Source organism: Falco rusticolus, chromosome 1 (assembly GCF_015220075.1).
Source record: "Falco rusticolus isolate bFalRus1 chromosome 1, bFalRus1.pri, whole genome shotgun sequence".
Lineage (NCBI taxonomy): Eukaryota > Metazoa > Chordata > Aves > Falconiformes > Falconidae > Falco > Falco rusticolus.
In genome coordinates this window covers 46,193,074-46,209,460 of record NC_051187.1, presented here as the reverse complement: position 1 = coordinate 46,209,460, position 16,387 = coordinate 46,193,074, and the positions used below count along the sequence as shown (strand labels likewise).

Genomic DNA, 16,387 nt, shown 5'->3' with positions numbered 1-16,387 from the left:
TTGTTTAAGTGCAGCTTCAGGACGTATCAAGATAGAAAAAATACAATTTTAGAAAAACAAAGAAAGAGAGAGAAAAGAAAACTGAAATAGGAATAGGCTAATCTTTGTACTTACGAAAAGCTCTATAGAATTCTTCCAGAGTTAGGTGCTTGTCACTATTATAATCATCGTATTTCAGCAAATCGAACACAGAGCAGTCAGACAAATCCTTGCCAAGCTCATCCCGTTTTATTACCTGACAAGAAAATTATAACCATGAAATTACATTTGAGCTCTTAGAGTTCTCTGGTATAATTAATTGTTTCTAATAATCATTTAATAGATCATTTTAAGGTCGCTGTGGGGCAATGAACCGCAACTGTGTAAAGTCAGGGATTTCTAGTTACTTTGTAATCATTTATTGCAGTTTTTAAAGTTAAGACCTTTAGGACAGACTCACTGAGATTACAGAAACAATTTTTAGAACATATATTATATATATATAATGGGAATAGACAGAAGCATTATAAAGACGCTGTGAATGATAAAATCTGATTTTACTTTACATGCATAGGAATGGTGATTAAGAAATGCGCAAACATACTTGAGATAATAATTTTCCCAGTACACATGACAATGTCTTTTTCCTCTCAGTCTAATTCCTAACCACAAAATCCAAATCCAGACATTTTCAAAAATAACTAAACTCCTACTACCCTACTAATTGCATCAACTTCTTACAGGCTTTTTGACAAGCCAATTCTCTTCCCAAAAACCTGTCATAAAAGCAGCTGACCTGAAAAGGTTCCTGTTTCTCAATACACTTTGTAAACAGATCATAATTAATAGCTATTAGATTTTTAACTCCAATGAACTTCTCCCAGACATATGTTCTTTAATTTGTGCACCATTTTGCATGAAAGTTTATGTATGTTGTAGACATCTACCTTGATTCTGTCCAAGGAATTTTTAAGATGTTGATAAGCTCAAATATCGAGAATTCTCATTTTACATGGTGCGTGTATTAAAAACATTAACACATAACTGAAAGAACCAAACCTAATGTATCTCCTTGTTGTAATGTTGCACAGTTTAAAGTTTTGTACCAGGCACAGAAAAAAATTAATAACTTTAGTTAATTCCTCTCTAAATAATTACCCTTCCCACCCTCTACCTGCCTTGCAAAATAACTGCAAAACCATTACATTTGTATCATTATACGATAACTTCTGAAAAATAGGGGATACAGAGGGTTTTGTGTTTCACTTGCTTCTGCAAAGGAATCAGCAGAAATATAAAGGAATGAATTCAGTTATTATTCATGTAAAGACAAAATATCTAAACAAATAACAGAGAATAAAACGAGCATTAGAGCAAAGAGAAAGGACACAAACATTTTATCCTACCAGAAGTAATCTTCTGTATATTAATATAAAAGCATTATAAAAGATAATAACCTTGGTAGTACATTAGAAACTATGAAAACTATTCACAAAGGAAAATCACCACAAAACCAGCTTCAGCTATTCTTAATTAAAGGTACATACTATGCTACCTGAATACTAGTGCTAGCTACTTCTCATACTTTAAAAGCCTGTTTATTAAGTTCACATTAAACTGAATTAAGGAAAAAAATGAAATAGGATAGATTTTACAGCTGGTACATAAAGGACAAAAATGTAGCCTGTGAAAAATTAATAACTCTAAAACCACTACAAAAATGCAAGTAGTACTAAATATATAGCACTGTGTATTGAAAACTGCACTCTAAGAAGAAATCTCTGAGATTTCAAGGCCATCAAATGTGCTTAAAATCACAGGAAAAAGGAACATTTAGGGTGAGAAGTACTGTTCCTTTGTTTTTCATAAAAGATGCTCTGAAATAGCTTAAAACATTTTTTCCCACTAGCTTCAATTATGCAAATAAGGATTAAACTTTACACCTAAGGTGGTACTATAAAACATTTGTTAAAGCCCAACAACAGCTGCCACTGTAGTATCATATTTTTTAATTGAATATTAGAGTTTTCAGCTTCAGTTCTGTGAGTTGAAACCTATCTTATGATGCCTTTCATTTATAATTGGTCAATTGTATTTAAAATAACAATAATCTAAAAAAGATTAGCAAAAATTATTGAGATATTTCCAGGAATCATGCTATGGACATATATAATTTATATTCCTGGCAATAATTTAATTTTCATCTTCAGTAAACCCATAATTTTGATTACAGATATAAGATACAATGTTTGTTTATATATACACATCTTTATGTTGGTGTTATACTTCAGGGTTCTTTGGAAAATTGACTCAGCTTTGATAAACCCTCCAAAAATGTCCCTGAGGACAGATTTTAGAAGGTACAGAAGTGATTTCATATCATGTTTGATCTTAAGTATCTGTGATTTGCTGTTAAAAGAGCTGCTCCAGTTTTTACCCCCCAGGAATCCTCTTGCACTGGATCCAGCCAGCTCCCAGCTCTGCAGTGTGATCCGCAGGTCACATTAACTCACTGAGCAAAAGGAAAATTAATCTTTGTGGAGATTTTGGTTGGTTGGTCGGTTAGTTTTTTTCTCTTGAAGGGGTGAGGGATCAATATTCTATCAAAAGAAGTACAACTCAGAAAAGGTGTTAGGGTGCAGGGGTTTCACCTGTTTCTGTGGCAGCCTGCAGTTAAATCAGATTGACTGTGATGTGAAATTACAGCCTCTGTGAAACTCTAGCCAAGCAAAGCCCGGCACTTAACCGAGCCATTAGCAAAAGGGCAGTTGTTCAGCAACGTATGTTAGCACGGAGTAAAATCGTAAGGATCAAACTGCCTGTTCAAGCGTCCCTGGCTCATGTGAACCCACTGGCTGAGGAGACCTTTTTCCTCTTGATCTTTACAACTTCTCTTCATGTACCAGTAAAATTCCAAAAAATGGAACATATAACGCCACAATGCAAATATTCCAATGGGGCATGAATAATTGTCAGTATTGGCTGAAGAAATAAGCAGCGTGATTCACAAATAAAGACTGTGAATACTTTTTGTTTCTCTAAATCCTGTCACAACATGGTATTTTAACACCATCTTCTAGAAAATACAGCCTGTCAGACAAGTTTATTTTTCATTTTCTTTCAATTATGTAAGGGATTTAATTTACAAAGGCAGCTCTCTAAATATAATAGCTTCTTGTATGTATTTTTTTAATTTCACACCCTGTATCATTACAAGAGAAAACTAATACTATGAATGGAAAATAATGTTAGTGATCACAATACATGAAAAAAAAAAAGATTTCATTAAGAAATCATCAATGGCTGAAACAAACCAGTGGGCTTTTGGAAGTCTGGGGTCTCATTCCAATCCTTTTTTGATAATTTAAAAATAAATAAGAAAATTGGCAGATGGTATATACTGTTGAGGTGATTAATAATGAGAAGAAGGACAGGGCAGCATATGGAATGAAACAGATTACATGGTAGGATGTTTTCATTAAAAGGATCTGTGTTTTCATACAACCAAATGTAATGACATTCATCTAAAAATAAGAAGCTAGATCATACCTTAATGAGGACAAATTGGCCTTGGAAAGGATTTTATTTGAAAAAGAGGCAGGATTAGCTGTGGATAAGGAAGTCGCTCAAATTCCAGGATGATTCTGTGGCCTAACCAAGCAGTATGTTTTTTTGAAGTGTAACAAGGTAACTGTAACAAGCCATGCTGGAACTGACACTGAAACACAACATTCAGTTTCGACTTGCATATACTAAAACTTAATGCTGAGAGACTAGAAGGGAACTTTTCAAGTTAGAAAGAATACATAAAAGTAATTGGAAGCCTGCTGAAAACACTTTACATTAAAAGAGCTGAGAGAAATCAATCGTTATAGGTTTGGGGTTTTGGTTTTTGGGGTTTTGTTTCTGGTTGGATTTTTTTGTTTGTTTGTTTGTTTTTCCTCTTTTTTTAAAGGGAGACTAAGAATGGACCATATCACATTCTATTAGTACTTTCACGGGGTGGGGGGAAATATGGATATTTCAATTTGGAAAACAAAAGTTAATAGGACAGGGAAAATGAATAACATCTCTAAAACAAAAAAAAAGGAAAAGCTATAGGAACAATTAACCTTGAATCCTGGGACTTTTTGGTTCTCCTTGATGTTTTCAAATCAAGGCTGCACACTTCCTTGTAGACCTTTTTTGCTTCAGCCAATTTTCTTTTGCTTTCAGCCAATATGGTTTTTTAATTAAAACTGTAGGACAAATAGAATAAAATTCTATGTCTATGAGACACAAGTTAGACCAGATGATAATGTATCATAGATGATCTAACAATGTGCCTTAAGTTTTAAATTCTATTAATCTCTGTCCATGGAGGAAAGAAGAGTAAAATTCAAGAAAACTGATTTCTGAGCCAATTCTTTAAGCCCAGCTTGTCTACTCCTTGATTAAATTAAACAGACAGTAATTAGTTAGGGAAGCAGGATAGTAACAGGCAAAGTTTTAGTAAGTCACGTGCTAGAAATTTTTAGCTAGAAAATTCTTACTATAAAGGTTTAAACCTAATTAAGGTGATCTGCACAATTTTATGATTGTGCCATATAAGTCATACATGAGACTGTTCAATTTCAGACATCTGAGCTAAAAATTCACACCACAAATATTTATGCTTACAAATTTTACTTTACATTTCCATACAGTGAAGTATTTACTTTCCATGTTGTGAAGAGGTAAAAGGTAAACCATACAGCAAAACTGCTGCTCTGTTTATGGCTCATTGTGAAAACCTTAAACACAGAAAACTTAGAAACTTACCTAAATTTTCAAACTAAATATGGATTTTCTAAACTATAAACCTTATCCTTGAAAACTAAAGGCTCTTTGAAACATAGAGGACAGATTCATACTATTTGGAAAATACTGTATGTTTTAAAGATATAGCACATAATTGTTTATTTCCTGTTAAACAGCATACAGTTAGCTGTTCAAAACCTCGCAGGAATTTAGTCAGTCCTCTGACTTTTAGGAGACTGGGAAAGGTAATCTGATTAAAAATTACAAACTGCATGTCAGAACGGGTTGTTTCATTCATTTCAATTTGATTTCTGACAGCCACAATGAAAATTTTGCAGGTTTTATGAAACTAGATCACAAATAACACATTTCCTCTATTACTCTACCTTACAATTTTTTTTTTCGCTTGCCAGTGATTAATGGTGTCTACGTACTTCCCTAAATAAAAACCTACAAAAATACAACTATAAACAGAAACTTCCATTACAGTGAATATGTTGGTTCAGTTAATGTGTGCTCACCTTGCCTAAGAGCAAGTACCCCATCACAACAGTACCACTGAGTGCTTGATCTAGAGTACATCAAACACCAGACATGTGGGAACTGTGCTTCAAATTAATCCTGACTCCAGCAGAGGGTTCAGTTACCTTGTTACGCCATCTTCCACACAATATAACTTTGTGGAAATTAAAATATTTGATCAATAAAATTAATAATAAAGGTTGGTAAACTGTTCCTTGCTTTAACTTCTCTTAACCCAGTTAAATCAGTATTCTTACAACTTACCCACATGTTCTGTAAGGCAGCAACATCATCCTTTGTTTGGTATCTATAGCAGAGTGTTATTTTCTGGAATTTGAGGTAGTGTAAGTAAAGATGTAGGACCCGTGCATCACAGAACTGATCATGACACAGAGATCCCTGAGCTAACAGAGATCTGAACTAGTAAACCCATACAAGAGTGGTATGTAAAGGCATGGACTTAACTACAGTTAAGGGTATAATCTCAATATTGTCCCATAGTGAGTTATGCTACCCAGATATGAGGTTTCTCTCTGCAAACTACTCCATCGAGAGTCACACTTCCCTGTCTTTCCACTTCCACACTTGGCAGGCAGAAGACCTAATCTAACTCACAAGATGTAAATACATCCTTAAACGTCTGCAAATATAATGCTGAAGTTGTAGGTGTCCAGCCCACAGTACAGCACCAGAATAGGCATTAGGACCACATAGATGGCATGCATAAAATTCTGCATCTCAGAATTAGACCCAGAACTAACAGCACCCTGAGCCTGTGGCTTTGGAGTTAACCAACAGAAAACAATGTCGACACGAGTGCAAACAAGACCCTGCACCATTATACGTTGTGTCCAGTTTCAGTTGGCACCAGCCTCGGACCTACCCAGGAGATGAAGCTGGGTCCAGCTCCCTTCTCAGCCTGTTGCTACGTTTCAAAGGACATAGCTTCATGGGACAGAATTCAGGAATCGTTGAGCCAGAGAGAAATAACTGAAGGAGCATAACTGCTTGGCCTAACCTCGAGGTAATTGGCTAGAGAGGGATATTCCAGGTAATGCCGCTTCAGAAACTGCTTCTTCTATATTTTGCATTAGCAAACCACAATATTTTGCCCACACGATCTGGTGTCTAAGGTCCTCTTGTCTAAACATATTTTTTCTCAGACTTCAGGCATGGGCTTTGTTCCTAGCCAGAAACTGAGAAATTAGTCTCTGCAAGATCATCTAGCAGTTAGATTTTGCAATGCTTTCACACCTCTGAGGATCCTAAATGCTCCATTTGGACTCAAGAAATACTTCAAAGCTGTCTTCTACCCAGGTATATGAAATATTCACGTGTTGTAAATAGATACGCTAGGTACTGATCTAATACCTAGCTACAGGGTATTTTAAATTTTTAAATCATTTAAAAAGTTATTCATAGCCCTTTTTTTCATTAGATGTCATTGCAGTAGCTAAATAACTAAACTATAATCCAGCAGAGTAACTGAATTACCCATTACACAAGAAAACAATGGGAAGTGCAGAATTCTACTTGATAAAAGCAAAGGCAGCAAACACTGATCAGGGTGTCAGGGTTTGGTACTACGATCACAGAGTTTGTAAGCTGTATCTCACTACTAATCCCCAAAAAGTTCTTTCCCCCCGATTTTAAAATTTCATGTAGTATTCTTATCTTGAATCTAGAACTGAATAGTGCATGTTCAGTCTTTCTAAGATTAGTGATAGCAAAAATGGGTAATACAACCTAAATAAGGCATTCCTAACAGGCAGAAAATAAATAGAACTATAGCTTAACATGCAAAATATGCTTCTGCCTATGCCACATGTAGGAAAAACCAAAGCTGATTAAAAATTACAAAAGAAGAACTAGGCTTATTATACCTTCTCTCAGTTCCAAGTCCTCCAAATAACACATGGTAATAACACGAAGATGCAAAATCAAAAGTCACAAAGGTAAAAATTCAAAGGCCAGGGCTCCATTAAGTATTTTGATCAGAGTTTCAGAAATGAATGCTGACAGAAAAGATGCAATTTGCATTAGTTGTAGCTGTATTAACACATGCCACAAAGTATCAGCTAGTATGAAGTGCAAAAGTATTATCATTAATACAGAAATAAAACCAGAGGTTTGGTTTGTATTGTTTTCTTTCAGACCTCAGTGGCACAACATAGGCAACACAGTTTAGGAATCTTAATCTTGGAAGGAAAAATGGAGCCATATTTCAGGCCAAGTTGTTGCATAAAAAAGGACACATACTGTTCTCAAGTCACAAAAAAGCAGCAGTTTGTTAGCAAACATAATAAATGACAGTGATTGAGGCAAATCTGAGAAAAAAGAACTTAATGAATAAACAGCAGGAAGAAACTAAATAAAATGTTATCTTACCTATACATTTAGCAGCAATTAATGGTGTATGAAACAAACCAATTAAATGTATAATTCCCTCAGATCACTTTTTTTAAAAAAAAGATGATATATAGTAACCAAGTCCTTCACAGATACATCTCTACGCATCTACAGAGAGTGCATTCTCTTAAAGGTACGGCATATTCCTAGATGCCCCGATAAGAACACATCCCTACACACAGCCATACAGACAACCATACTTCATTTCCTACTTAAAGTTTGTTTCTGTTTTAGTACACTTTACAGAAGAACTTCTGAATTGATGCTTTAGATAAAGGTAATATATAGTTAGATACACACCCCTACACCCCGAGCTTGCGTTTCTTTACACACACGGATATGTAACACTATTCAAAGGTTCAATACACTTTAAGAGAAATCTGTATTTATGATGTCACCTAAAATTGGAGTATATTAAACTGATACGTGAAAATGACATTTAATCTTACTGTATTTCCCACAACTTCACTTCTTATTCCTTGAAACAATGACGAATTTAGTACATGAGGGTGAGCGGTTAATTTGGCTGTTTCTTATTTGTGTTTGGTCTGGCTAACTGGAATTAAATGACACCAAGAAAATGTCAAAATAAAATACAGAGGTAAGGATGACTTTTTATAAAAATGTAACGTATTCTCATTTGCCCTATGTTGACCTCACAAATAACAAATATATCCAGGTATTTGAGATTATAGATAAATAAGGATGCTAAATTCATTGACTCCAGAAAATAGATCATTAAAAAGTTGGAAAGGAAGAGGAATATTTATCATTATTATTATTATATATTCAACTTTCTTTCAAACTATGCCACTTTCCTGTAAAATTTTGTTTTCTTAGTTCAGTATGATAAAGGAAAGCAGCTCTCAGTCTAATCAAGTATAGATTATTTCACTTTCACACACTGAAGGTACTTGAATTTCACTGCTGAGCAAGATGAAATATTCTTAGAACTTATGTACCCTTCACTGATGGTAACCAGAAAAAGCTTACTGCCTGTAAAATGGCAATTCCACCATACAGGAATAACTGCATCCTCCCTGGAAGACACACATTTTATTCCCATGTCTCCCCGTATCACTTCTGTTCTTTCTCTTTGACACAGTAAAAACAATATAGTCAAGCAGTTCGCAGTGATAGAAACACTAACATTCCATTTATAACTTTGTATTTAATTCTAATTTGGTTTTGCATAAGGTAAAAGAAAATAAACAAGTGAGCATCTTAACAACTGAATATTCATTGCTAACCAGGAGAATCAATTATCTACCTTTAGTTTGGATTAATTTAAATTATTTTAAAGCATTTTAAAACCAAACCAAATCCTTCAAGGAACCATCCCCTTTTACCAGAAATCATTTGTGTTAGGTCAGCAGTGAAGAAGATGATGAAAATTCTGCCTGTTTCATAGCCCACCCTTTTGGAAGGGTGATTACACTTTCCAATAAGTACCTACCTCTCAGAACCGAGTGGTCTGAAAGGTTAACTTCATCAGTAAGTCCTTCCAAGTCAAGCCACATCTGACTTGCTAATATAGGATTTGAAAACTAGAACATTAAATTATTTCAGCTCAGCAGCAAAAGCAGTCAAGTCAAAGAAAAATATTCACTTCACCTGCATGGAGCTACATAAGCCCACTGCTTTTCTGTCTTCATTGCAGACTGCCTTGTCTGACATTTACACTGTCTAATGGAGTTATAATTATTTTAACTGTTATTCTCCATTAGACTACAGAGCCATGAAAAAAATTACACCTAGTTGCCAGAATTGTTCAAATAAAAGAAAAAAAAATGCCTGACAATTCTTAATTTATTGTTACAACACCTGAAGTATTTTTTTTAATTATCTCGCTATTTGAAATAGCTTTTTAAAATAAAAATCAATATTTTTGCTTTTTCTGGAGAGAAACATTCATTTCCTTGCATCAAGATGCAAATAGAAGAAACTTATGATTTCTGATCCAAAATACATCGCAGAAATTGCAGTGTTGCTGTCACCGTTTCCAATTTCCAACTGATTAATTTCAATTTGACATTAGGTAGGGTGACTATATGGACACCTATGAGATAATACAATGCAATCCAAGAGCCTCATTGCACAGCAAGATCGAGGAGATATAAAATTTAAGAAGCACTAAAACCTGCAGTTCAATATTCATGTGAACATAAATTAACTTCAGAAACTCTTGTTGCTTTCTACAAGTACATTATATATTTCATATTCCCTTAACATGATTAAATTTAAAATGCAGAAAGGCACTATTACTTATGACAGGTCAGCAGATTTCAAAATTTTGGCTTTATTCTGAGCACAACTGACAAAAATTCTAATCCTGAGAAAGTTTTCAAGAGTACGGTAATGTCTCCCTGTGGTGGGCTCCCCTGGCTGGATGGCAGGTGCCCACCAAAGCTGCTATATCACTATCCTCAGCTGGGCAGGGGAGAGAAAATATAAGGGGGAAGGCTCGTCGGTCGAGGTAAGGACAGAGAGAGATCATTTAGCAATTCACATCAAGAGCAAAAAAGACTTGAATTTGGGAAAAAATAATTTAATTTATTACCAATCAAATCAGAGTAGTAGGATAATAAGAAATAAAACTAAATCTTAAAAATCACCTTCCCCCCACCCCTCCTCCTTCCTCCCAGGTTTAACTTCACTCCCAGTTTTCTCTACCTCCCCCAAAGCAGCACAGAGGGATGGGGATGGAGCCTGTGGTCAGTTCATCACACGTCATTTCTGCTGCTCCTTCCTCCTCAGGAGGAGAATTCCTCACACTCCTCCCCTGCTCCAGCATGGGGTCCCTCCCACAGGGGAGAGTCCTCCACAAACTTCTCCAACACGTGTCCTTCCCACGGGCTGTTCTTCACAAACCACACCCACGTGGGTCCCCCCACGGGCTGCAGCCCTTCGGGAGCAGCCGGCTCCAGCGTGGGTCCCCCGTGGGGTCACAGGTCCTGCCAGCAAACCCGCCCCAGCCCGGGCTCCTCTCTCCATGGGGCCGCAGGTCCTGCCAGGGGCTGCTCCAGCGTGGGCTGCCCACGGGTCACAGCCTCCTTTGGGCATCCACCTGCTCCAGCGTGGGGTCCCCACGGGCTGCGGGTGGGATCTGCTCCAGCGTTAACCCCCACGGGCTGAGGGCACAGCCGGCCTCCCCATGGGCTTCCCCTGGGGCTGCAGGGGAGCCTCTGCTCCGGCCCTGGAGCACCCCCTGCCCCTCCCCCTGCGCTGGCCTGGGGGGCTGCAGGGGCTGCTCTGCTCACATGTAGTCACTCCTCCCCCCTTCTGCTGCTGTGCAGCAGTTCTTCTCATCCTTCTTAAATGTGTTGTCACACAGGTGCTAACAGAGTCACTGATGGGCTCGGCCTTGGCCAGCGGCAGGTCTGACATGGAGCCGGCTGGCAGGGGCTCCATGGGACACAGGGGCTTCTCACAGAAGCCACCCCTGTAGCCCCCACAGCTACCAAACCCTTGCCACACAAACCAAATACACTCCCATTCAGCCTTGGGGAAGTTTAAAGACCTTTCTAATGTTCCTCCACCACCCCCACCCTTTCCCCCTCAATAACCACGTTCTCAGGAACCTTCATGGGCCCAGCATTCCCCCAGTGGCACAGACCTCTCCCACTGTGAGTCAGTATGTTCTAGACAGCGTATTCAAGATAAGGTCTTTTTGTTTCTTTTCTTCTACTACAGGAATTCCAATTTTAAGAAATACTGATAGCTATCATATACACTAAGGGCAGAAGAGAGCACGAGTCTAATCCCACCTTTCAAAACAATTTTGATTTATCAAGCTTTTATGCTCAACAAAAAAAACTTTCACTGGGCTAAACCACAGGAGGATAAAAAGTGTCAAGTTTTCAACAATCAAGGACACTGCTCTGAAAAAAATGTGCTTCATTTGAAGATATTGGTCTAAGTTCTTTTTGTTCGTCATCTTGTTTTAAGACTTCAGAGAGAACCAAGTCACATGGTTTGTTTTCAGCAAACGTGCAAGCTAGAATCTTCCTCCATCAGATGAAGGCAAGGATTTGCAAATACTGAGATTATACAGGAGCTGGGTTCTTACTGCAAAGCCGCACAATATTCTGTGTTGCGCAAAGATGACTCAGTGTTTCCTTTTCTCATGTGAAAGAGACATAAAGGTTCTTAGCTGAAGTTCCTGCTATCGAGAAGGATTCACAGGAAACAGTTATAGCTTCTGTTTTTTTCTTCTCTGTTCAAACTGACTAAGAAAACATTTCTGAGGGCAACAGGTTAGTTCATCATGGCTCTCATCAAAGCAGAATAACAAACTACACAGCCTAGTAATGAACTCATTTAACCTTATTCTGTAGGTTTGAGTAATTTGATGTTTCTGTAACAAATTTTAGCAAAACTGCAAAACACCATGTTTGAGTTTTAAGGTTGTTTGACCTGTTTCAATACCCCTGAAAAAACATAACTGTAAAGTTGGCATTATAAATTATTTTTTATAGAAATAATTATGTGGGGAAAGTATGTATAGAGAGTTTGAAAATACTATAATGGAAGATTTTTATTTTAAAAAAAACTATGTTTGGCACAAAGGAAAAAAAGGAAAGAAAAAAGTATACATGTAGTAACTGAATACAGAATAATTGTTTCTTCATACAAACCTGGAAATTCTACAAAGTATTTTTGATAGTGACGTTCAGCACTAGTATTTTAGTCCTGATCTTCTAATGAAAAAGAGAATGATTCACTCATAATTAGATAATGGATTTGTAGTGGTAAAAGTGTTCAGCTATTTTCCAGTAGTTATATGAGGGCTATGGCAACAAAATCAAGCTATTTTAAAGTGATAAAATAAAGATTTAAAACTCAGTTTCTTAGATTGCCAACCTATACACTAATCACTATCACATTTTTTCATGTGCTGGTGATATTTATCTATAAGCGTTACATAAAATTTGCACATCTATACCCGAGTCCTATGTATCTTTCGTATTCATATAGCTTATTCACATAAAAAGTTTTATTTGTAAAATATATACAGGCATCATATTAGCTCGATAGCTGAAGTTCTGAAAGAGTCTTAAAAAATAGCAGGAAAACCCAATCTTAAAAATATATGATTTTTCTATGCTTTATACTTTTTTTTGAAACATGTAATTTATTATTTGAAATGATACCTTTATTTTCATGTAGCCTCTGGTCCTGAAAATTGCCACTAACATTTTAGAAGTTAACTGTATGGTAATGATAACTCCAGCCTAATACTGTAAGTATCATATATTCACTTGTACATATTTCTCAAGACTGCCATGCAACGGAAAACAACGGATAATGATCAAGAGTAAGATTTGTTAGATGCCACATGTTGAATTTTGAAGTGGTTGCCTAGTATTAGACTCATTAATATAGTTCAGCCGAGATTAGGTTTCTCAAACACAGACATTATCTACTAAATCAAAGTACATGTGCCCTAACAACAGTCTTTAATTGAGTTAACCCTTCCAGGTAGATTAAAGCTAGTGCTGTCATGCCTACCAGAGAATCAATTACTGGTTTAGACCTGTAATTAATTAAATCTTGTTGTTTAGAGACTACCATGAACTCTCTTTCCAAGACCACTTCTGTACTTATCTAGTCCTAAACTGCATAAAGCAATAATGCTTGTTCAGTGTTGCAGAAGTGATTTAAAATATCATTTTAATAGTTTTAAACCTCTAAAATATATCTGTACAGTTGGCCTTCATGATAGCATGCTGTGGATAATAAAATCACTCATGGTCAAAGCAACGTATAGCATTGTAATCCCCTACAGCATATCCCAAAGCACAATATTCAGAGTTCTAAATAATCACTGTAGAATCTCTAAATAATTCAGTTTTTCCAAAATTCTTGAATGAAGTTTTTTACCTCAGAAACTCACATATATTTTCTGAAGTGAGAGCATCCTAAAACATAACATTCCACATGTGTAAGTCCTGACAAAGACAATTGAATATTTACCGTGCTAATGGAAATAACATCTAAATCTTACCAGAGATAATTCATTAGTGTCCAGAAGTCCATTGTTGTCCGAGTCAAAAGATCTAAACATCTGATCTACAAGAAGCTTCTTTAAAGCCATTTTCTCATCAATGATTTTATCTTTTGATTGTGCAATGTATCTCCGATTTTGTAGATCCAGTAACATATTTTTCACTTTGGTGTATTCAGTAGGCTTGCATTTATCCCCTGAAAAGACAATAAACAAGACAAGTTTATTTTGAATTTGATTTCTTATTAAAAGTTTAAAAGTAATTTAAAAAAATAATAATTGTAAAAACAGAGAGCATTAATTTCTTATAACAGTACCAACAGGGTTGCTTTACAAGGTAAGGAATTTGATCTGCGGTAGTTCAATTCATACCATTTCCCTTGTCTAGTCTTCAGATTAAGGCCAAAAATTACTGCACGTTTAGATACTTTCTTAATAAAACATTTCCTGTGTATGGAAACTGAGGAAAGTTTTAATCGTTTCCAAGCCTGTACTTTTAGATCATTCTGGAAAAGTGCATCTGAAGATATTTTTTTTTTTAACTTTTACCTTTGGTAAAGCATTTCATATAAACTTTCATAAAATGAATACTGCGATGTAACGTTGGCAACAAAACCTGCAAGTATGATAGAAAATGATACTTTATAAAGAATACATTTCACAATCATGTTTGACTTCAGAAATAACACTTGAATGCTCATAAGCTATCTCAACCTTTTAATTTACTGGACATAACAAACTTATTTGAGCAAGAGAAGGCAGGATTGCCTGAAGAAGAGAAAGGATATCTTTAACAAGATCTAGTTTATTCTTCTCATTATCCAGTCTTTTACAAAGTGGAAATTGCTACAGCAGATGTCCTACATACAGTGATTATAATCACTACTTATTCTAAGCCAAAGCACAATATAGTGTACGTTTGGTACTCGCTTACATCAGTTGTATATTTTAAACTGAACAGAGAAACAGTTCAGAAGTTTTTGGTTTTATTAAGATAACCTTAGCATTTCAGAAGTTTTTTTGGTACAATGAGATACGTAGATGTGGACCAGCAAAATACCGTGTATTTGTTGTTAACATATCTTTACAGTTTGCTACTACTACAGTTAACTTTGAGTAGTGAATTCAAGGCTGGAGCAATACAATGATTAGCAAAGAAAGCTATGTTAGATCCTTTTTAGGTATTAAGATGAAAACGCAAGTAATAATGAGGAACAACTATCACACAAACTGCTTATAGGTACTCGTTCTGTTTTGCAAGTGGGTCCCATTTAAAAAAAATATCTAATTTACAGGTATGAGACTGGAGTTTATTATTTTGGTGTATTTAATGGTATATGCATTATGGTGACCATACCACTATGTACACCTTCATCACCATTTCTTCAAGCAGAGAGAAAAAGTTCCTAAATGCTTGTCACTATCCTAGTGAGACTCGGATCTAGAAGAGAAGGTGTCCTGTGATAAAAGTTAAATCACAGAAGCAGACAAAATAGTTTTAGGAATCAAAATGACTCTAGCATTTTTTTTTCCCTTCTAAAAGCCATGGCTTGTTATGTAGCTATCCAAAAATCCCAACTGAAGTAACAAATTTGCATGTTTCTCCTTATCTGGCAGAGGCATGGAGATTGAGGACATACAATTTATAGGGGTTGATTTCTACATGACAGCTTTTCAGGGATCTAATGCAGAAATACTCTGGTAGGGAAACACGTTTATTCCTTGGCCATTCCGGAGCTGCACAAACCTCTCCAGCTGACTGGCTGTGGGCTCCAGGCGGTGGGGAGGGAAGGGAGCACCGAGAATCCTCTCACTCATTTGGGCGAGCTCCAGAAGGCTGGGCCAGGAAAACAAGTGTCATCTTTGTCTCCCCCAGATAACTGTTCTGGCTGTGCCATCCTCAGATAGAGACAGTTTGGTTTTACTCTGGTGCAGCTGAAATCTCACATCATTTACCTATACTCCTGGCTGGGGGAGGGGAGACAAATCCTATTACTTAGATACTATACTGCTCAGACCTAGTAAACCACACCCATATTTAATTCCCTGAAAATTATTTTTGAACAAACAGTTCTCATTCCAAAACCGCAAAGAGACATTTCTACAACAGAGATCAACATCATAAGTAAAGCAGTTTATTTCTTAATAATATACATTAAATCCTGGACTTGTCACAGTATCCGTGATGAGTCACTACATGTTTTAGTTAGAAAAAGATATGGAAAAATGAATGAAAGTCACACTGACAATTTTTTTTTTCCCTTGAGGTGCAGGACAATGTCTCTCACTTTAATGATCCATCAAGAATTGAATATAGGTTCTCATCTCTACAGAGGCAATAATGATGTTTATGTTCATAGAATATTAAAGATTATTTATTAAATATGGACAAGCTTCTGCATGGGTTACACAGATTTCTACATGAAATATTATAGAAATTAGTGTAAATTTAGAGAGAAAAAAATATGTATCACATGATCATGCAAAGGATTGTAATAATTAGTTGCTTTTCCTATTTTTAACTCAAAAGTGTTTATGAAAAAAAGCCTAAGGAATGAGGCAGTATTGTATTCTCCCAAAATACATCTTCAGAGAGAGAAGAAAGAATTCAGACAATGTGTTTTCTACAATATTTTTTTCTACACCTCCCATTGCATAGCACAAACTTCTGAAACTAGCATAATAGCCATA

General features: G+C 36.1%; 1 protein-coding gene across 4 annotated transcripts in view; it reads right to left on the bottom strand.

Annotated features, from left to right (window-relative positions):
- Window positions 1–16,387, bottom strand: part of FSTL5 (follistatin like 5) — a 322,446-nt gene that overhangs the window by 141,020 nt on the left and 165,039 nt on the right. For all 4 annotated transcript variants that reach the window (XM_037377605.1, XM_037377621.1, XM_037377613.1 and 1 more), the window contains exons 5-6: window positions 13,697–13,893; window positions 115–235 (exon numbers count right to left, since the gene is read on the bottom strand). In XM_037377605.1, coding sequence (XP_037233502.1) covers window positions 115–235; window positions 13,697–13,893 — 318 coding nt within the window. The remainder of the gene's footprint in view (window positions 1–114; window positions 236–13,696; window positions 13,894–16,387) is intronic.